Consider the following 19,631-nt stretch of genomic DNA (forward strand, 5'->3'; position numbering starts at 1 on the left):
CCAGGTGGGAAAGGGCAGTGTGGTCTAGGGTAACCGTGAGGATGCTGTTGATGTGAGCCCTGACCAGCCTTTCAAAGCACTTCATGGCTACCGATGTGAGTGCTACGGGGCGGTAATCATTTAGGCAGGTTACCTTCACTTCCTTGGGCACAGGGACTATGGTGGTCTGCTTGAAACATGTAGGTATTACAGACTCGGTCAGGGAGAGGTTGAAAACGTCAGTGAAGACACTTGCTAGTTTGTCCGTGCATGCTTTGAGTACACGTCCTGGTAAACCGTCTGGCCCTGTGGCTTTGTGATATGTTTAAAGGTATTGCTCACATTGGCTACTGAGAGCTTTACAGCAGTCGTCCAGAACAGCTGGTGCTCTCATGGATGCTTCGGTGTTGCTTGCCTCGAAGCTAGCATAAAAGGCATTTACAGTGGTTGCTCCACTAAAAGTTTTGCGATTATGCTGCGGGTCTTCGTCATTTGTTGTTTAGTACAGTACCCTGCGTCACTATTTCCTTGCTCCAGACCAGCGCAAGGGGGAGTTAGAGCACTGATTATGCTTTTGGGTCCCAAGGTGCTACTGTGTCTCTGATAATGAATGGGCGACATAAACCTAAATAGAAACTGATAATTGTGCATGACTCCAGAATTACTTACTAAAACTGTTGTTACACAAGGTTTTTATTCTAAGAGAAACTTAGACTACAAATAGGGTGTGGAAATGTTCTGATTATTTTGCTCTTACTGCATACTCCCGACCGGTCACGTTGTACAGCACCTTAGTGGCGCAGCGGTCTAAGACACTGCATCGCAGTGCAAGCTGTGTTGCTACAGATGCTGGTTCAATAGCTGTGCCGGCCGCCACCGGGAGACTCATATGTAATTATTTGCGATTGATATACTGTAGGCCTGAGTGAGACACGAGTCTCACTAGTGTTGAGTAATGTGGTGTTATTTATTTTAAGAGCATATTGAAGTTAGAAGCAATAGGATTTGAAGCAATAGTCTACAACTATTTTAGCACTGTTTCACGCTGCTCTGAGACAAGCATGGGGACTGGTCTTGATCAATCAATTTGATTTTGATTTTCACTGAATCTCCATTTGGGTATTGGTTAGACTACAATTATACAATTAGGGTGTGGAAATGTTATGCTCTTAGTGTTATGCCCCTACTCCCGACCGTCACATTGTACAGCGCAATATTTTCCATTCCATCCTAACGTAAACCTTGAGCGTTTTTTCGTTTTTCTTGGAATAGAAACACCATAATATTAATCAAATAAATTAAGCAACATTTCTTAAAATCAGTCCCATATACTATGCTCTTACAAAAAAAGGTTTTCAATTCTCTAGTACAGCCACTATTGAAGGCTATCAAATGCTTCTCAAAGATGCCCTCTAGTGATCAAACTAGCACTAACTAGCTTTAATGGTTACAATGGCTGACACTTAAATAACGTTCCATTGAATTCTGCGGCACCATGGAAACTATGCTGCAGTATGCTGCAACTTTTAAAGGACGAACCACTGTAGCTTGTCTGGTAGGCTCGCGTCACTGGGCAGCTCACGTCTGGGTTTCCCTTTGTAGTCCGTAAAAGTTTTCAAGCCCCTTCCAACGAGCGTCAGAGCCGGTGTAGTAGCATCCAATCTTAATCCTGTATTAACGTTTTGCTTGTTAAGGTAAAATTGGCGAATGCGAACGTAAGTAGATAATCTTGAAAACAACGATCGGACATCTTGGACGCAGTCTCCAGTTCTTATTATACCTCAGTGGTTGAAGCGAGAGGCTAAACTTCCCTGGTGTTTTGGTCCAGTACCTACTACGCTCTAACAGCGTGAAGCAAACCTATGCACATGTGCATATACTCTGTGACTGTGTGAGAGTGGAGTCATCTCGCTCGGAAGGTCACACACAAACATGGAGTTGATGATGGCAAAGACCTATGCACTTTCAACTCATTCCAGTACTGGAGGAGGGACCTACATCAGGTCCCTTTGCCAGAGCTGAACCTTTTACTTCTGCAGAGTGGGAACCTCTCTGGACCAAATGGAGAACCGACCCCCTGCCAAAGACTTCTCCTCTGATGCCATGGAGTATCTACCCACCATGGAACTCTTACGCAAGAGGTGGCCACAGACACTGCCCATCAGAGCAATCAATATAAATCTATACAATGTAGACATATGGGTGGTTCTGCTCCCCACCAATGCACACGTACGCCATGGTGACACACTATAAAACAGCTTGGCCTGCTAAACTCAAACTTTCACAATGCCCACCATACACTGGGACTTCTGAGTGGCGCAGAGGTCTAAGGCAATGCAACTCAGTGCTAGAGGTGTCACTACAGACCCTAGTTCGATTCCAGGCTGTATCACAACCGTCCGTGATTGGGAGTCCCATAGGGCGGCGCACAATTGGCCCAGCATCGTCCGGAGTAGGGCGTCAGTGTAAACAAAAATGTGTTCTTATTTGACTTGCCTGGTTAAATAAAATAAAATCGCTTCAGCTTATTTATTTATAGCCACTATGCGCATCAGTTAAAGTATTTTAATATGAGGCACTAAACCCTCTCACAGGGTTGGTTAACTCTTGAGGTCCCTTGTATCTCTACCAACCTTGGTAAATGAGGCTTCAGTTTTAACCCCCCCCCCCCCCCCCCCACCACCACCACCACACACACACAGGTGAATGCTAATAGCATACCTGACAATATGAACCATGCATAGGTTATGTTCTTTTAAAAAGTCACTCCACTACCTTTCCCCCCACTGCTACAAAACTTTCCAGAGGGAACACTGACTTTTGCTCATTCCTGTCATGGGCCATAGACCGGTGCCCCGCGGCAAATTATAATCGAATCCGCCCACTTTGTAGGTTACTTATGTCAGGTAAAGTTGTGGACCTACGTCAGGTCCATTTGTGTGCCAATATGAATGCAGCTCCTACAATGGTAAGTTAAAAAATATGTTGTATTTTTATCTTCCCACAAGCAAGGCAGTTCATTAGCAAGTTTCTATGATAGCCCAGTTGTCAAATTATGGAGGCTACAATGCGAAGAGATAATTGGAAAAAAGGTGATGATAGCCAGAAATGTTGAATTAGTATCTAATTAGAGTATCAGTGGTATGAAATGGCAAAATTGTAGCCTAACTGAAATTAGCACTATTTTCCTTTTTAAATTAATTTGGATAAAGTTATGAGTCCTCAAATGATTCTGAATTAGTCTTTACTATCAGATAATAATACAAGTGCTTACTATATAAGTGCACGGAAGTCAAAAAGGTGTGAAAAGTATAATTGTTAAGTAACTCTAAACCTGAAGTCAAAGTTTATATATGCGATTTAAAAGAAAAATAATTGTAACCCAAACGTGGGGTGTGCAAAACAAAAGCTTGACGTTTGTGTGCTGCATAAATGATGAGCGACATCGGAGTTGTTGAGATGTCCATAATGAAGGTAAATCTCTTTGGCTGTGTCCGAATGCCCATAATACGTCCTAAATAGTAGCCTGTTTGAGTTTGCGATAAAATTAAGTTTTATAATATGTGAATTTTCCAATACCGAATACGTTTTAAATGCCAGGCTTTTCATTTAGTAGGATTCACTGCATACTTTTAGGGAATTTCACAGCCACAATGCATTGGAAGAATGGGGTTGCAAGTTTTAATAGCTAGATCTCTTCAAGTAAACAACAAAACAACTTGGAAGATTGCGAGTACCGAAGCTTCTGCGGTGGTGCTCAAATGTAAGTAGTTTTTGTTATTAAAAATGATCATGACTCTTTCATTGTAGCTACATCTTTGAAAGCAGATTTGCAGACTGCCGCGCCTTTCGCTTGTAGGATTAGAAGTTAGCTTTAGAACAGTAATGTTAGCTACAGGTTTACTTGCTGTTGAGCACAACTTCATATTTAACATTAGCCTAGCTAGCTAGTTTCATTGCACATAACCTGTTATGGTGAAAGTAATGGTAAGCTGCTCTCTAGTTCCAAAACGGTTTTTCGGCTGTCCCCATAGGAGAGCCCTTTTTAGTTCCAGGTAGAACCATTTTTTGTTCCAGGTATATAGATTCCAAAAAGGTTCTACCTGGAACCACAGCCTGGTCTCATAGTAAATGTAAATCCGGGATCAAATTTGTAGGATCAATTACGTACCATATGGTTACATAAGACAGATGGTTACTTAAGGAAAAATGTCTAGCAACCCAAAGGTTTGCGAGTTCGAATACCATCATGGAGAACTTTAGCATTTTAACTAATTAGCAACTTTTCAACTACTTATTCGGATTTACGTACAGAATAATGCAAAATACTCTGAGACCAGGTTGGGAACCAAAAGGGTTCTACCTGGAGCCAAAGTTCTACCTTGGCACTGCAATTTGATAAAGTATGTGGCAGTCTAGCTACAGAAAGTTCACAAAACTCTACTTTGCTCATGTTTTGGTTAATGTTGTACTTGATCTTATGTCTTTTCACAATCTATGTGAAGGTGGAGGGGCAGCTATCACCTGCATGGGTGGAAAAGAAGTGGGAGGACCTTAAGAAAAATACTTACACTTATTGCTGTGCTTGGCTAATAAAGTTCCCCTTTTCTCTGAAGCAACAACACTTTCCCATCTATTTCCTATGCTTCACTGGCACATTCATGTAAGTGTGAGGATATGCATGCTAGAAATGTGCATGTATTCCAGAGAAATGTACTACATTCGGCATAGTACCTTTTACGGGGATTTACATGTAGTATGTTTGATGCTGAAAGTTATCCTTACCATATTTTTCAGGTGTTGAAAGCTCCCCCCACCGGAGTCAGCACGGAGGGAGGGGAGGCCACAGCCACATCCTGGAAGTGGTATGCGGGGATGGTTGAGGCGCTGCAGGGGCTGCCACTCTATCACCCTACCGGTCATCATCTCATCATATTCCCAAGGTGTAATTTATAAATGTTTTTGGTGAAGTTTTTGGTGAAGTCCTTTAAACTCAAAGTGGATTTCTGTTTTCTCATTGAAAAGTGTTTGTTTGTAATTTTTTATTTTTTTGGATAACAGTACATCTACTGTTGGTGTGTTTTACTTCCAACATGAAAAAAATGCACTCGCACATCAGAGCTATCATGATGTTGCAAAGACACGACAGGTGCATGGTAACAATTAAGTTGAAAGAAAAAAGTAACCCGCACACTGCTCTTGCGTGTATCACATTTTTTTATGAAGATTTCGCTCTACTAAACAAAATAAACCAATAATAATAGCAAGATTACATTTCTGTAGTGCTTTTCATAACTATCTCAAAGCACAAAACGAACTAGTAATGCATCATCATGAGTAGCCTAGCTATAGTTGGCTAGGTCAACCAATACATGCCAAGTCTGAGTGCATGCAGCATCCTCCAAAGGGGCAGTTGATCATGGCTTGATCAGAGGAAGGTGGTCAGGGCGATGGTTGATGAAGATGGAGTCTGGTGACGATCTTGTGGAGACCCACTGGGCACAGACGTCTATTCCATCTTGGTTCAATGTAATTTCATTGAAATTATGTGGAAACAATGTTGATTCAACCAGTGTGTGCCCAGTGGGGGGCTAGCTACCCTGGGAATCAGCCTGAGTCGTGTAGCCACTGGACTTCTCCATCACAATGTATGACACCCACGGGTGATGCCTCAGCAGCTCTGGGCGCCAGGAAGCTTACCACACACACAGTTCAGTTCAGTCGTTACCAGTCGTTACCGTCCTCATTACGAGCCCTCTGCCTCAGCACTGCATTTCTCTATTGCATTTCCCATTCCTCTCAAGCTTCAGGTGACTTTTCAATTGATACATGCATAGGCCTACGGCACACTCAAGTTTACTCCAAATGCGTTGTTCCAAATGCTAGCTACATAGCTAACATTTGCACAAAATAACGAAAGGTCATTGGGTGGTATACAGACGATACTTTCGGGTTCATATCTAAAGTTGAATGTGATTGTGCATTTACGACGACAGGGAACTCAGAAAAAACTTTCTCAGACTGAAAATTCCAGGTGACTACCTCATGAAGCTTGTTGAGAGAATGCCAAGAGTGTGCAAAGCTGTCATCAAGGCAAAGGGGGGATACTTTGAAGAATCTCAAATATAAGCTATTTTGATTTGTTTAACACTTTTTTAGTTATTACATGATTCCCTATGTGTTATTTCATAGTTGTGATGTCTTCACTATTATTCTACAATGTAGAAAATGGTCAAATAAAGAAAAACCCTTGAATGAGTAGGTGTGTCCAAACTTGTGACTGGTACTGTACATTCCACTTGAATGGCAAAATACAGAAAGAAACAAAGAAAAACATATTTACAAAAAAGATGAGAAAGAGAGCTGTTCATTAAGACCCTTTGGCTTGATGCAATCTAAGCAGTTGAACTAAAGTGCCTCTGTAACAATTTCCTCACTATACTGGGTAACACTTTATTTTAAGGGGTCCTTATTACAGTGTAATTGCATATGTAATTACACTAACAAGTATTGTCATTAATTGTAATAATTCGTAGCTACTCTATTAACAACATGTAACAGGTGGTAATTGCAGTCTGTAATTACAGAGGTGTAACATCGAATGATTGTTATCATGCTTATTACAAATGTTCAAGTTTCTGATAGCATCCGAACTCAACAGTCTTCAGTACAAACCATGTTATAAGTGTTAGCCAATTGAAAACCAACCACCTCTGACACAACTCTGCTATAAAGGACTCTGGAGTCTGATGCCTAGGCCCAGGTCCAGCTTTTGCTTTAAATGAATGCATGGAAGCGTATAGGGCAAAAATGGGGGGTTTATATAATTTGTGTGTGTTTTAATTGGTTAATTATTTAACGGTGCATTTGACCTGAAAGGCAATAGTAGCTAAGGAGGTCAGGGCTTGAAAATGGGTGATTTATTTTTTATTTTTTATTATTAACCCCTCCACCACCCCCCCTCTTCGGAGGACAAAGCTTTTCTGCTACATATATATACATTTTACATAGACATTTTGCATACACATTTTACATACATGGTACTTTTATATAAAGCAGTCACATAACAATAATACATTACCAAACATAAGCTCTGCAATGCCAACCCTTAGCCCATCCCACCTATCACCATAGAATACCCTTGTTTGGTTTCCATGTGCAATATATTTTTCAATTGTGCTGTGATGTTTTACATACTTTTTAAAACTTTTCTAATCATATAATATCCACAGATTGTGAGCTAAAGATGAAAACCTTTATTGACTGACTATGGCTTTCCAAATTGCCCAACACTGCTATTTGTAAGGTTAATTTTAAGTGAATGTTGTGATTTTTTAACCATTCCTGAACCTCTGACCAGAAACAAGCTACATGGGGGCAATACCAGAATAAATGATATATTGATTCTGTCTCTTCGCAGGAAAATCTATAGAGCTGAGATTGTTGTATCTTGGCCAGGACGCTCTTGAAAAAGAGATTTTAAATCTCAATGAGCCCTTCCTGGTTAAATAAAGGTTAAATAAATAAAATAAAATAAAATGCCCCATATATGTAGCATTCTGTTGGTGGCAAGAATTTTATATAATAATTTAAATTGAAAAACTCTAATTGTTGAATCGAGTGTAGTTTTTTGCACCAGTTCATAAATTGACAAATTGGTATATCGGTTCCGTAAGGCTCTCATTACCAGAGACTATAGGCTTCCGAGAAGGGTCAGGTAGTTTCTAATGAATCCTAGGTAGGCCATAGTAAGCTGCACTTACTGGGTGAGGGGTGATGAGGAAATCCCTCTCCTTTTCAGTCATTCAACCTTGGTCTAAAGCACTGTTAATATATGCATCATTTCACTCTTACTATGATCCATGAGGTTAATTGTTCATACCGTACCACAACAGCGCCCACGCCTTATCAGCAGGGCGAATTACACGATTACAGTTGTTTTGTAGACCTTTGAGTGCTACAACATCTTCTGCACTGAGATTACCTTTAGAGAAGTTGCAAGTAAGCATATTCTAGCCACCTCATTTTCAATCAGGTGGCTAGCTGTATGGGGTAATAGAAGGGCTCAGATTAGAGAATGGTAGACTTCTTTTTGAAAGGGGTAGGAGTTCTCACTCCCTGTCTGGTTTCAATACCATTATTCACCTGATTTCTAAGAACCGAATTTGAAGCTGTCTACTCTTAGCTTAAAAGGATCAACTGCATTAATAGGCGTGAAACTAGGCTGCTTTACTGAGCACAGACACAGACTAATGGTTGTATCAGCAGATGCAGAATAACTAGACGAACCCAATGCAACAACCCAGCAGTCTGTAGCTCAAACACACAATGTTTAAAAGGGGTTAGATGTCCAAATTGTGTCGGAGTGAGTGACCGTGGGACTCAAGAGGTTTTAATAGCTAGCCTATTAATGAATATCTTAATAATATTTCTACTTTAGATTGAAGACTATAAGATAGCCATATTGTTTATTGAATTATTGATGAACTGCTGTTACTGTAAATTATAATGTATAAAATGGCTCCGGACGGGAGGGCTGCCATTTTACGGGCTCCTAACCAACTGTGCTATTTTGTAACTGTGCTACGCTCAGCGTTCAACACCATAGTGCCCACAAAGCTCATCACTAAGCTAAGGGCCCTGGGAATAAACACCTCCCTCTGCAACTGGATCCTGGACTTCGTGACACATCTGCCACGCTGATCCTCAACACCGGTTCCCCTCAGGGGTACGTGCTTAGTCCCCTCCTGTACTCCCTGTTCACCCACGACTGCATGGCCAAACACGACTCCAAAAACATCATTAAGTTTGTTGATGACACAACAGTGGTAGGCAAGGAGGTCAAAGGTCTGTCAGTGTGGTGCCAGGCCAACAACCTCTCCCTCAATGTGAGCAAGACAAAGGAGATGATCGTGGACTACATGAAAAGGAGGGCCTGAACAGGCCCCTATTTACATCGACAGGGCTGGAGCGGGTCGAGAGTATAAAGTTCCTTGGTGTCCACATCACCAACAAACTATCATAGTCCAAACACACCAAGACAGTCATGGAGAGGGCACGACAACACCTTTTCCCCCTCAGGAGACTTAAACAATTTGGCATGGGTCCCCAGATCCTCAAAACGTTCTACAGCTGCACCCTCGAGAGCATCCTGACCGGTTGCATCACTGCCTGGTATGGCAACTGCTCGGTATCTGACCGTAAGGCGCTACAGAGGGTAGTGCGTACGGCCCAATACATCACTGGGGCCAAGCTTCCTGCCGTCCAGGACCTATATTTCCCTGGCGATGTCAGAGGAAAACCCCAAAAATTGTCAAAGACTCCAGACATAGACTGCTCTCACTGCTACCGCACGACAGCTTCTACCCCCAAGCTATAAGACTGCTGAACAATTAATCAAATGGCCACCCGGACAATTTACATTGACACCCCCCCCCCCCCCGCAGCTACTCCCTGTTTTATCATCTATTCATAGTCACTTTACCCCTACCTACATGTACAAATTACCTCGACTAACCTGTACCTCCGCACATTTACTCGGTACCGGTGACCCCTATATATAGCCTCGTTATTGTTATGTAATTCCACTGTGTTACTTTTTATTTTTACTTTATTTAGTAAATATTTTCTTAACTCTATTTCTTGAACTGCACTGTTGGTTAAGGGCTTGTAAGTAAGCATTTCACAGTAAGGTGAAATGCTTTGTATTTGGCGCATGTAACAAATAACATTTGATTTGATTTGAAATGGTTAGCTAACTGATATATCCAGTGGTGACCCGTCATTCAGGGCAGGTGGATGCCTGTTTTGCATGTTATTTTGGCATTAATACATGTCACATATCAGTTTGCAAACAATGTAATAAAAATATTATTTAAAAATAGAGTTAATAAAGCTGCATACAAACATGGTCTCCTTTTTGTTTTGTTGAGTAAGGCAGCTCCAAAATGCAGGTGTTTCAGCCTAGCTCAGTGCTAGGAGCGTAGGGGTTGGTAATGTTCTCTAGTCGCGCCGTGATTGGCTCATTGTTCTGTCACTCATGGGGACACTACGTCACCTTCAAATCTGAGGGTAGAGCTCGAAAATTCAAGTCCCTTGGGTGCTGCCATAGTTACATTAGAAGTGCCCATCCAAGAAGGCTCAAGGTCATTGTCCACAAATAAAATTATGTAAAATCACATATCTACAGCAGCTTTGATTGGACTGTCAACATCATACAACAAGTTGGAAATTGCAAATTCAACAATGAGTGGTTTGGAAGGAATCAGTAGCTAACTGCAAGCATTGCAAAGCAATCACTAGCCTGCTATTCAGTGGAGTGGGTGTGTGGTCCGCAGCCTGGATTTAAGGGACTCTTTTCAAAGCTTAAAAGGATAAATATTCAACATTGGCCATGGTGTCAATCCAGCATGACTTCTGCCGAGCTCAAAACAACTTGAAACTCAGAACTGGGAAATCTGATTTCAGTGAGTTGAAGACAACTGGGAACTCTGAAAAAAACAAGCGCTGACTGGGAAAATACTTTGAATTTTTTTGGTTGAAATGAATTATTATTAACAACAAATCACTACACAAAGTACATGGGGGAGCACAAGTACACTACCGGTCAAAGTTTTAGAACACCTACTCATTCAAGGGTTTTTCTTTATTTTTACTATTTTCTACATTGTTGAATAATAGTGAAGACATCAACACTATGAAATAACACATATGGAATCATGTAGTAACCAAAAAAGTGTTAAACACATCTATATTTTATATTTCAGATTCTTCAAATAGCCAGCCTTTGCCTTGATGACAGCTTTGCACACGCTTGGCATTCTCTCAACCACCTTCACCTGGAATGCTTTTCCAACAGTCTTGAAGGAGTTCCCACATATGCTGAGCACTTGTTGGCTGCTTTTGCTTCACTCACTTTTTTTTTGCCCCACTAAGATTTACATGCTAAATCGCCACTGGATATATACTAGCTACCTAGTTAACCATTGGTAATCTAATAGACTAGAGATATGCCCCTAGCTATAGTTAGTCAATGGTTGCGCATCTAACTAGCTGGAACGAAGCAAATGTGTGAATAGTAGACATGTAAATATCCTTTCACTGTTTATAGCCTGTCTCCAACTATTCACCACCATACTCTGAGGAAGAACCAGAACTGCCTGGCTAGGGTGATCAGCCTGATAGGGTGCCGTGGGTGTGTTCAGCAATGGAATGAAACATCCAATCAATGCCTCAACTGATATGCTGAAGGTCCCCCACAAACCCATAGGGTTGTGGGGTCCTGTCCAGAAACAACCCTTAGCACATACAACCTAGGCACTTGTAAAGATCTGAGAGGATTGGACAGGTGTAAGCAATATGGCAAAACATGTCACCAAGTCTGTCAGAGGGCAAGGTGGAGGAGCTATCTCCATGTCACCACATCAATCCCTCTCAGATCTCCACAAGTGTCTAGAGCGTAGGGTCTATGGTAGGGGTTGTGTCTGGGCAGTGCCTGGTATATCTCTCTCTCTCTCACACACACACACACACACACACACACACACACACACACACACACACACACACACACACACACACACACACACACACACACACACACACACACACACACACACACACACACACACACACACACACACTTTTCACTTTTCTTATGTAATATGCAAAGTTCAAGTGCCACACAAAGTCTGTAATGTTGAGCTCCTGAATCCAACATAAATAATCATGCATTGGCTCATTGGTTGTGTGACTATAAAGAAGGGGACTGACCATTGTAGACTATATCAATCCTGAAGAGGTGTCGTTTCAGAATGAGGGGTACTGTAGCTCTGCTGGTGTTTCTATTCTGTCTCTCAAGAGCATGGGTTTAGGAAAGGTGGAGAGTGGAGGGGTCAGAGAATGACATCACTCAACAGATTGACAGTGAAGAGGTAGAGAGCCAGGTGAGAGATTTAGATTAAGACCCAAAGGCCTGAGGCTATAAAGACCACCCACAAATGACCAGCCAGGCCAACACACACACCTGCAGTACACTCCTCTCCCTGCCACCAACCCTTCCTGTCACTTACTCACTCACACTCCTAACATTTAGAGAAGATTAAGGCCTGTATTCACAAAGTGTCTCAAAGTAGTATTGCTGATCTAGGATTACTGACCAGGTCCATGTGGTCAGCAGATACAGCTGCTCTTTCAGCACTAAGGACCAGACCCCTGATTGAGTTATTATTATAGGAAAGGCCCATTTAATACATTATTGTGGAGATTATTTCCTCTTTATATTGAATTGTTGTGTCCATTTCTGACATTTTATCTTTTATTATAGGGAATATCATGGAACGTAACCTATTTATCATGTTGTACAAGATGTGCAACCGCAGGGTGTTCATGAGACAAGTTGTACAGGTTTCTCCGCTCTATCCTATCAAGGGACACCAGACCCTGTTATCCTAATACATACTCCTCACACCTGTTTCTTGTGCCACAGTGCAGAAAATGATTCTGGAAATGTCCAATCTTTTTCATGCTCTCACTTATGCAGATGTTAAACTCATCAGTATTGACAGTCAAATATGTGCTTTGATTGATAGAAAGAATTGTGTGTGGGGTTCTTATCAACATTTCAGAAAAAGGCCTGTTTTATGAAGTTGAATTGTATGTAGTAATCTCTTGAATTCCACTAGATGGATGTAATGAGCAACAATTAACCCTGGATTCTATTTAAGCCCTGTTGGTATATTGTGTCAATCAAATGCATTTTATAAAGCCTTTTCTGATACAAGTATGTGTGTGAGTGCATATCAGTAGATTGAAAATGGTAAATTCAATACAAATTTTGATGACAAGTTTTTGTTGACAGATGACAAGTAGAAGTGATAAACACACACACAAACTTTTGTATCACTATGCTTTCTTTATGGTTATATTGCATTTTACCCACCCACCCACTAGCCGTCAAATCCTTGCGGCTCTTTCCTTGTTTCCTCCATTCCTCACCTCTCTTTCAAAGTGCATCAGAGGAGGAGGCCCAACGGGAGGAACCTCCAATCCTCTCCCCCAATGTGGTTTCAGAGGAGTTGAGTAATGATAAAAACAACGACAGAAGAAGCAAGGATTTGACAGCCAGTAACATTTTTAGACAGTGCCTGAGTGAGACATTTATATGTCTCCTATTCACACACTTGCTTCGTTCCAGCTAGTTAGATGTGCAACCACTGACTAATCTATAGCTAGGGGCATATCTTTAGTCTAGCAATAGATACTGTTGTTTTGGCTGTATGCCAATTATTGAAAAAGATGATCAATGGTTAACCAGTTAGCTGGGATATATCAGTTAGCTAACCATGTACAGTAGAAGCAGTTCATCAGTAAGTCAATTAACACTTATTTTTTGTGGCTAGCTTATAATCTTGAATCTAAAGAAGAACCTGAGAAATGTCACCTTATCTTAACATTAATATAATGGAGTTAGAAGGGTGAACCTCTATTTTGAAGGGACAGGAAGTGTTGCTTGTGCATTTGGGCAATGACATGCATTCCACATTTAACCCCAAGCACATGTGAAAATCGAAATATCAAGTTGTTTTTTGGTTTATTTGCAAAAACGAGATTCTCGTTTGCGATGGCTCTGTTTTAACGCAGAAACTTATTTATCCACACGGACCCATCCTAGAGCTCTGACTTCTCCGATCTTAAATTCATCAACATCACAATTTTTCAAACTTGGTGCAAACCACGCCCATAAGTAACCTAGCAACATTCAAAGCTGCGCTGATTGGTCAGAGTTTGGACATTCTCTGTGACGAAATGAAACAGAATGAACGATGGACGCTAGAGGGGATTCACCAAAAACAGGGAGTTTGGAGTTTGCTCGTGCCTGCCATGCCACTAACCGTGGGAGATGTGCAGTTTCGCGGCCTCGTTTGAAACGCGCTAAACGAAAGGCAAGCAACAAGTGACTCTATAGATAGTTAACATTACATGATTGTCAGCAATAGTGAATCAATGGAGCTAGCTTTACCAATTCAGCTAGAGCTAGCAATGCAGCATATCTTTTGCCAACTAGTACAAATGTCATGTAGCAAAGTATCTCAATATTAATTTCGTGAACACTTACATAACCACACTAAGCGAATGCTAGAAGACGCACACTACGAGACAGCTTTAGCCCAAGCGGCATTGTAACATAGCGATAACAGTTGTTATAATTCACAGTTTACAAAACGACTCATCTGGTGCTGGTTTTCTTTCCGAATTCCCAGTGGTCTTGAACGCACCAAAAGTAATACGTTTCGGCATACGTTTTACTTAACAGTACGTGCTAAATCGTTTTGTTGATTTCTGGTAGCCTATATCATCAAAATAAGAGCCCCACCTGTTTTGAGCCCCGCAAAAAAATGTAAAAAAAGATATATCATTGTGTCACGCCCTGACCATAGAGAGCTGTTTATTCTCTATGTTGGTTGGGGCGTGACAGTGACTAGCGTGGGTTATCTAGGTGATTAATGATCTATGTTGGCCTGGTATGGTTCCCAATCAGAGGCAGCTGTTTATCGTTGTCTCTGATTGGGGGATCATATTTAGGCAGCCATTTCCCCATTGTGTTTTGTGGGATCTTGTCTATGTTTAGTTGCCTGTCAGCACTATAGCAGCGTCACGTTTCGGTTTGCATTTATTGTTTTCTTTGAGTTTCACTTCATAATAAAGAGGATGGAACCATACCACGCTGCATCTTGGTCCACTCATTATAACGATCGTGACACATTGAGTTATTAAAGCTGCATACAAACTTGGTCTCTTTTTTTGTTTTCTTGAGTAAGGCAGCTCCAATATGCAGGTGTTTCAGCCTAGCTCAGTGCTTTCTATGGTGGTGGGGCAAGCAAGCAGAAAATAGGAGCGTTGCGCTGTGATTGGCTCCGTGTTCTGTCACTCATGGGGACACTAGTCACCGCCAAGTTTAAGTCCTTAGTAAGGGTAGACATCGAAAATTCAAGCCCTTTGGGTCCTGCCTTAGAGTTACATTAGTAGTGCCCTTCCAAGAAGGCTCAAGGTCATTGGCCACAGATAAAATGACATCAAATCACGTTATATGTATTGTACTGATCATGTCAACATCTTATTTTTAAAATCTTAGATAGCAGTCATCATCATGAATCAAGTCAGCAATCTACTGGCAAATCCTTTTTAGTCCTTGTCATATGAATAGAAATAATGATCAAATCAATTAAATGTCAGCATTTACGTATTGGATTCTACTATGTGTAACTTTTGTGTACAACCCTGCTCACTCACTCACTCACTCACACTCTCTCTCTCTCTCTCTCTCTCTCTCTCTCTCTCTCTCTCTCTCTCTCTCTCTCTCTCTCTCAATTCAATTCAATTCAATTCAATTGACTTTATTGACATGGTAAGTTCGTTATTACTTACATTGTCAAAGTATACATATCGAAAAATAAAAATCAAATATATATGTATATATATACAAAATATATATATATTTATATATAAATAAATGGTGGGACCAACAGCAATAATAACAGTAGTAGTGGACATGGGATTACCATTAACAACCACTACAACAACAATATTAATCCGAACAACAATAAATTTACACAACAGTAGTAGACCAGTGTCAATATGACTTGAGAAGACATATGACCTGGTATGAAAGACAAAACAAAACTAAGCTAAATGGGAAATATTATCAATATTACTTTGCATTTTTCACTGGCTGTCCCTCAGGTTGTGGCAGGAGGACACATATTTGGCTGCCAAAACTGCACATTTTGGCTTTTCACCCAATAAATATTTGATTTTTTCTTCATCTTTTATAGTTTCAAATTCTTTGTATTGAGTTATAATTTTGGGAAAGAAATATGCTCTTAGGTCTGAGTATTTGTCACAGTGTAGTAGGAAATGCACCTCTGTCTCTACCTCTCCTCTGGAGCAGAGTGAGCACAGCCTGTCCTCTCTGGGCAGCCAGGTTTGGGACGACCGATCTCTAAAGCTAGACGGTGCTCACCAGTCTCTCTCTCTCTCTCTCTCTCTCTCTCTCTCTCTCTCTCTCTCTCTCTCTCTCTCTCTCTCTCTCTCTCTCTCTCTCTCTCTCTCTCTCTCTCTCTCTCTCTCTCTCTCTCTCTCTCTCTCTCTCTCCTTACTGAGGCGGTCTGGGTGGGCATTTCGCTTTTGGCTTTCCGTTGGCTGTTCGATCAGTGCCTCTTTGTGCTTGGCATATCCTGAAAGTGGGCGTGTAGAGTATTTGGCTAATTAAATAGCGCTTGTAGTGATGATGTAGGGAGCTAGCGCGCAACAGAAATGCTGCATTCAAAACAACTGGGAACTCTTAAATCTCCAACTTCAGTGCATTCAAGACAACTAAGAACTCGGGAAACAAACAAACTACGACTGGGAAAATAGTTCTGAATGGTAATCCAACTCTGTATTTAAAGTCAGAAACTTGGGCATCTTTCTAAAGCTCAGACTTTCCGTCATTATTTGAGCTAGGTTTTTTTCTCTCGAGTTCCCAGTTGTCTTGAAAGCACCAAAAAACTCTTGCGCAATTATGCGAGACCACAGCTTGTGAAATCTAATTTAAGGGTTTCTTGCAGTCTTTGTCCATTGAAGATAAGTACAATGGAAGTCAAAAGAAGATGGTTCCTCAATGAGGAAAAAAGTGATTGGATTAAATCAGGTGTTTAAGGAGTTGTTACCAAATGGGGAGGACAACAGTACATGTGGAAGGCAGGACTATCTGTATGCCTATGAGTTATTCTCCTCATTTTTCGAGCAATACGTTTATCCTAGGCTGCCTGTCATTTCATATAAATCGATATAAATCGAATTTGTATTTCTTTTGTTGAAATTCACTGTAAATTCATTGGGTAGGCCTATAGGATAAAACAGTAGTTCCCCACCTTTTTCGGTTACTGTGCATTTTACTAGTAGACCTATGGTCTCATGAGTCTTCTCAAGTACCGCTAGTGGATAGGCCAAGTAACCGGAGGGTTCCTAGTACCCCTGGTTGGGAACCATTGGGGCAAAAGGTAGACTTGGCCTATAACAGCTTGTTGTACACTTATTTTGAAAAATGTATTTACTACTACAGCTTGCTCTTGCTTGCTGATTTATAAATGAAGAAACCAAAAGAACTGGGGGCGTATTCATTACGCCGATTCTGTTGCAAAATGTTTCGCAAACGGACCGAAAATTGGAGGGACCTACCTGAATACAGTAGCAGGCAATGTGTGGTGTTCAATGTAGGCCTACATTCAATGAAACTTTTGAAAAAAACATGTAGGGATTGACATGAACCTGTTTATCCACTTGTCCTTCAGAAAAGGAGGTGACTGAAAATGTGTTGTTTGATGCAAGAAACCACTTTACAAAATAAAATGCATTATTATTCCCATACCATTATAACAGAGAATCAGACAAATTATGCTACCCTCTGCCTATTGGCCACTTAGCTTGGTCAAGCCTGTCTCAAAATACAACACTGCCCCTTTAAGACAGAAAAAAAGCTCTTTACCTGACTTGCGTTTCAAAGATGGCTAGAAATGCACACGTTTTGTGCTCTTGTAGGAAGCATCCACTTCCATTGCTGAAATTAGCTATAACTGGGCTACTAACTGACTTACTAGCAAAGAATATGAACAAATGTGATCTCAAAACAAGCGCATCTACTCGCAACCACTCATGCTGTAAACAAAGTCCAGTTCAAAATGAATGGCACAGATCCATATATGGCAATGGTCTATTTGCATACACTGTAGGGATACTGCAGCTCTGATTGGATACGGTGCACCGGTCTGTGTAGGGTACGGGCCTGAGTTGTTTCTGTCAATGCAAGAGAATCCTACTCCAATGCACTCTGCATTCAAGAAAATATCTGTCATAGTTTGTTTTGTTTCGTTATGTTGTATTGAAAGTGACTAATATTGTGTTGATTCAATCACAATTCCCACAGTAAAGGTTAATGTTGATAGTGTTAACTAAAGGGGATAACTAGAACGTTGAGTAAATTTCAATCTCGTTGCTTCTCTGCATGGGCTGATATTTCTTCTGCGAGGCAGTCCTGGGAGAGCTGTGCGCCCGTTCGCTGCTTAGAGGGAACATTGCTCGTAAGCAAGCATGTCACGGTAAAGTCTACAAAAGTTGTATTCGGCACGTGGCAAATAAAATGTGATTTGATTTTATGCAGTTATTTTGGTATGAAGCATTCAAAAAAGGACGTTTGAGTGGTTATTGTCTTGCTCTTCACTGTAATCAGAGGGCTAATATCAATACTATGCATGCCACTCTCTCTTGGCTAAAAGTAAAGGAGAGACTGACTGCCTCACTTTTTGTTTTAATATAAGAAGCATTAATATGTTAAATTTCAAATTTTTCCATAGTCAACTTGCACACAGCACTGACACACACACTTACCTCACCAGCTATGTGGGACATTTTAAATGTATGTACACTACCGTTCAAAAGTTTGGGGTCACTTAGAAATGTCCTTGTTTTTGAGGTTACTTAGAAATGTCCTTGTTTTTGAAAGAAAAGCCATTTTTTTTGTCAATTATTACAACATCAAATTGATCAGAAATACAATGTAGACATTGTTAATGTTGTAAATGACTCTTTTTTACAAAATATCTACTTAATCGAACATAGGCCCATTATCAGCAACCATCACTCCTGTGTTCCAATGGCACGTTGTGTTAGCTAATCCAAGCTTATCATATTAAAACGCTAATTGATTATTAGAAAACCCTTTTGCAATCATGTTAGCACAGCTGAAAACGGTTGTCCTGATTAAAGAAGCAATAAAACTGGCCTTCTTCAGACTAGTTGAGTATCTGGAGCATCAACATTTGTGGGCTCGATTACAGGCTCAAAATGGACAGAAACTTTCTTCTGAAACTCGTCAGTCTATTCTTGTTCTCAGAAATGAAGTCAAATTCCATGCGAGAAATTGCCAAGAAACTGAAGATCTTGTACAACGCTGTGTACTACTCCCGTCACAGAACAGCGCAAACTGGCTCTCACCAGAATAGAAAGAGGAGTGGGAGGCCCCGGTGCAAAACTGATCAAGAGGACAAGTACATTAGAGTGTCTAGTTTGAGAAACAGACGCCTCACAAGTCCTCAACTGGCAGCTTCATTAAATAGAACCCACAAAACACCAGTCTCAACATCAACAGTGAAGCGGCGACTCCGGGATGCTGGCCTTCTAGGCAGAGTTACAAAGAAAAAGCCATATCTCAGACTGGCCAATAAAAATAAAAGATTAAGATGGGCAAAAGACCACACACAGGACAGAGGAAGATTGGACAAAGTATTATGGACAGACTAATCTAAGTTTGAGGTGCTCGGATCACAAGGAAGAACATTCGTGATAAAGTGGGAGATTTGTACAGGGTAAAAGGGATCTTGAAGAAGGAAGGCTATCACTCCATTTTGCAACACCATGCCATACCCTGTGGACAGCGCTTAATTGGAGCCAATTTACTCCTCCAACAGGACAATGACCCAAAGCACAGAGCCAAACTATGCAAGAACTATTTAGGGAAGAAGCAGTCAGCTGGTATTCTGTCTATAATGGAGTGGCCAGCACAGTCACCAGATCTCAACTCTATTGAGCTGTTGTGGGAGCAGTTTGACTGTATG

The 19,631-nt window shown here is 41.0% G+C and overlaps 1 protein-coding gene across 1 annotated transcript in view; it reads left to right on the top strand.

The window, feature by feature from the left end:
- The first annotated feature begins 2,040 nt into the window (after positions 1-2,040).
- LOC129825878 (transient receptor potential cation channel subfamily M member 6-like) overlaps positions 2,041-19,631 on the top strand; it is a 92,481-nt gene continuing 74,890 nt past the window's right edge. Inside the window, exon 1 of the mRNA XM_055886003.1 lies at positions 2,041-2,208. Within this exon, the coding sequence (XP_055741978.1) occupies positions 2,041-2,208 (168 nt within the window). The remainder of the gene's footprint in view (positions 2,209-19,631) is intronic.

The sequence above is a fragment of the Salvelinus fontinalis genome, chromosome 28 (genome assembly GCF_029448725.1).
Source record: "Salvelinus fontinalis isolate EN_2023a chromosome 28, ASM2944872v1, whole genome shotgun sequence".
NCBI lineage: Eukaryota > Metazoa > Chordata > Actinopteri > Salmoniformes > Salmonidae > Salvelinus > Salvelinus fontinalis.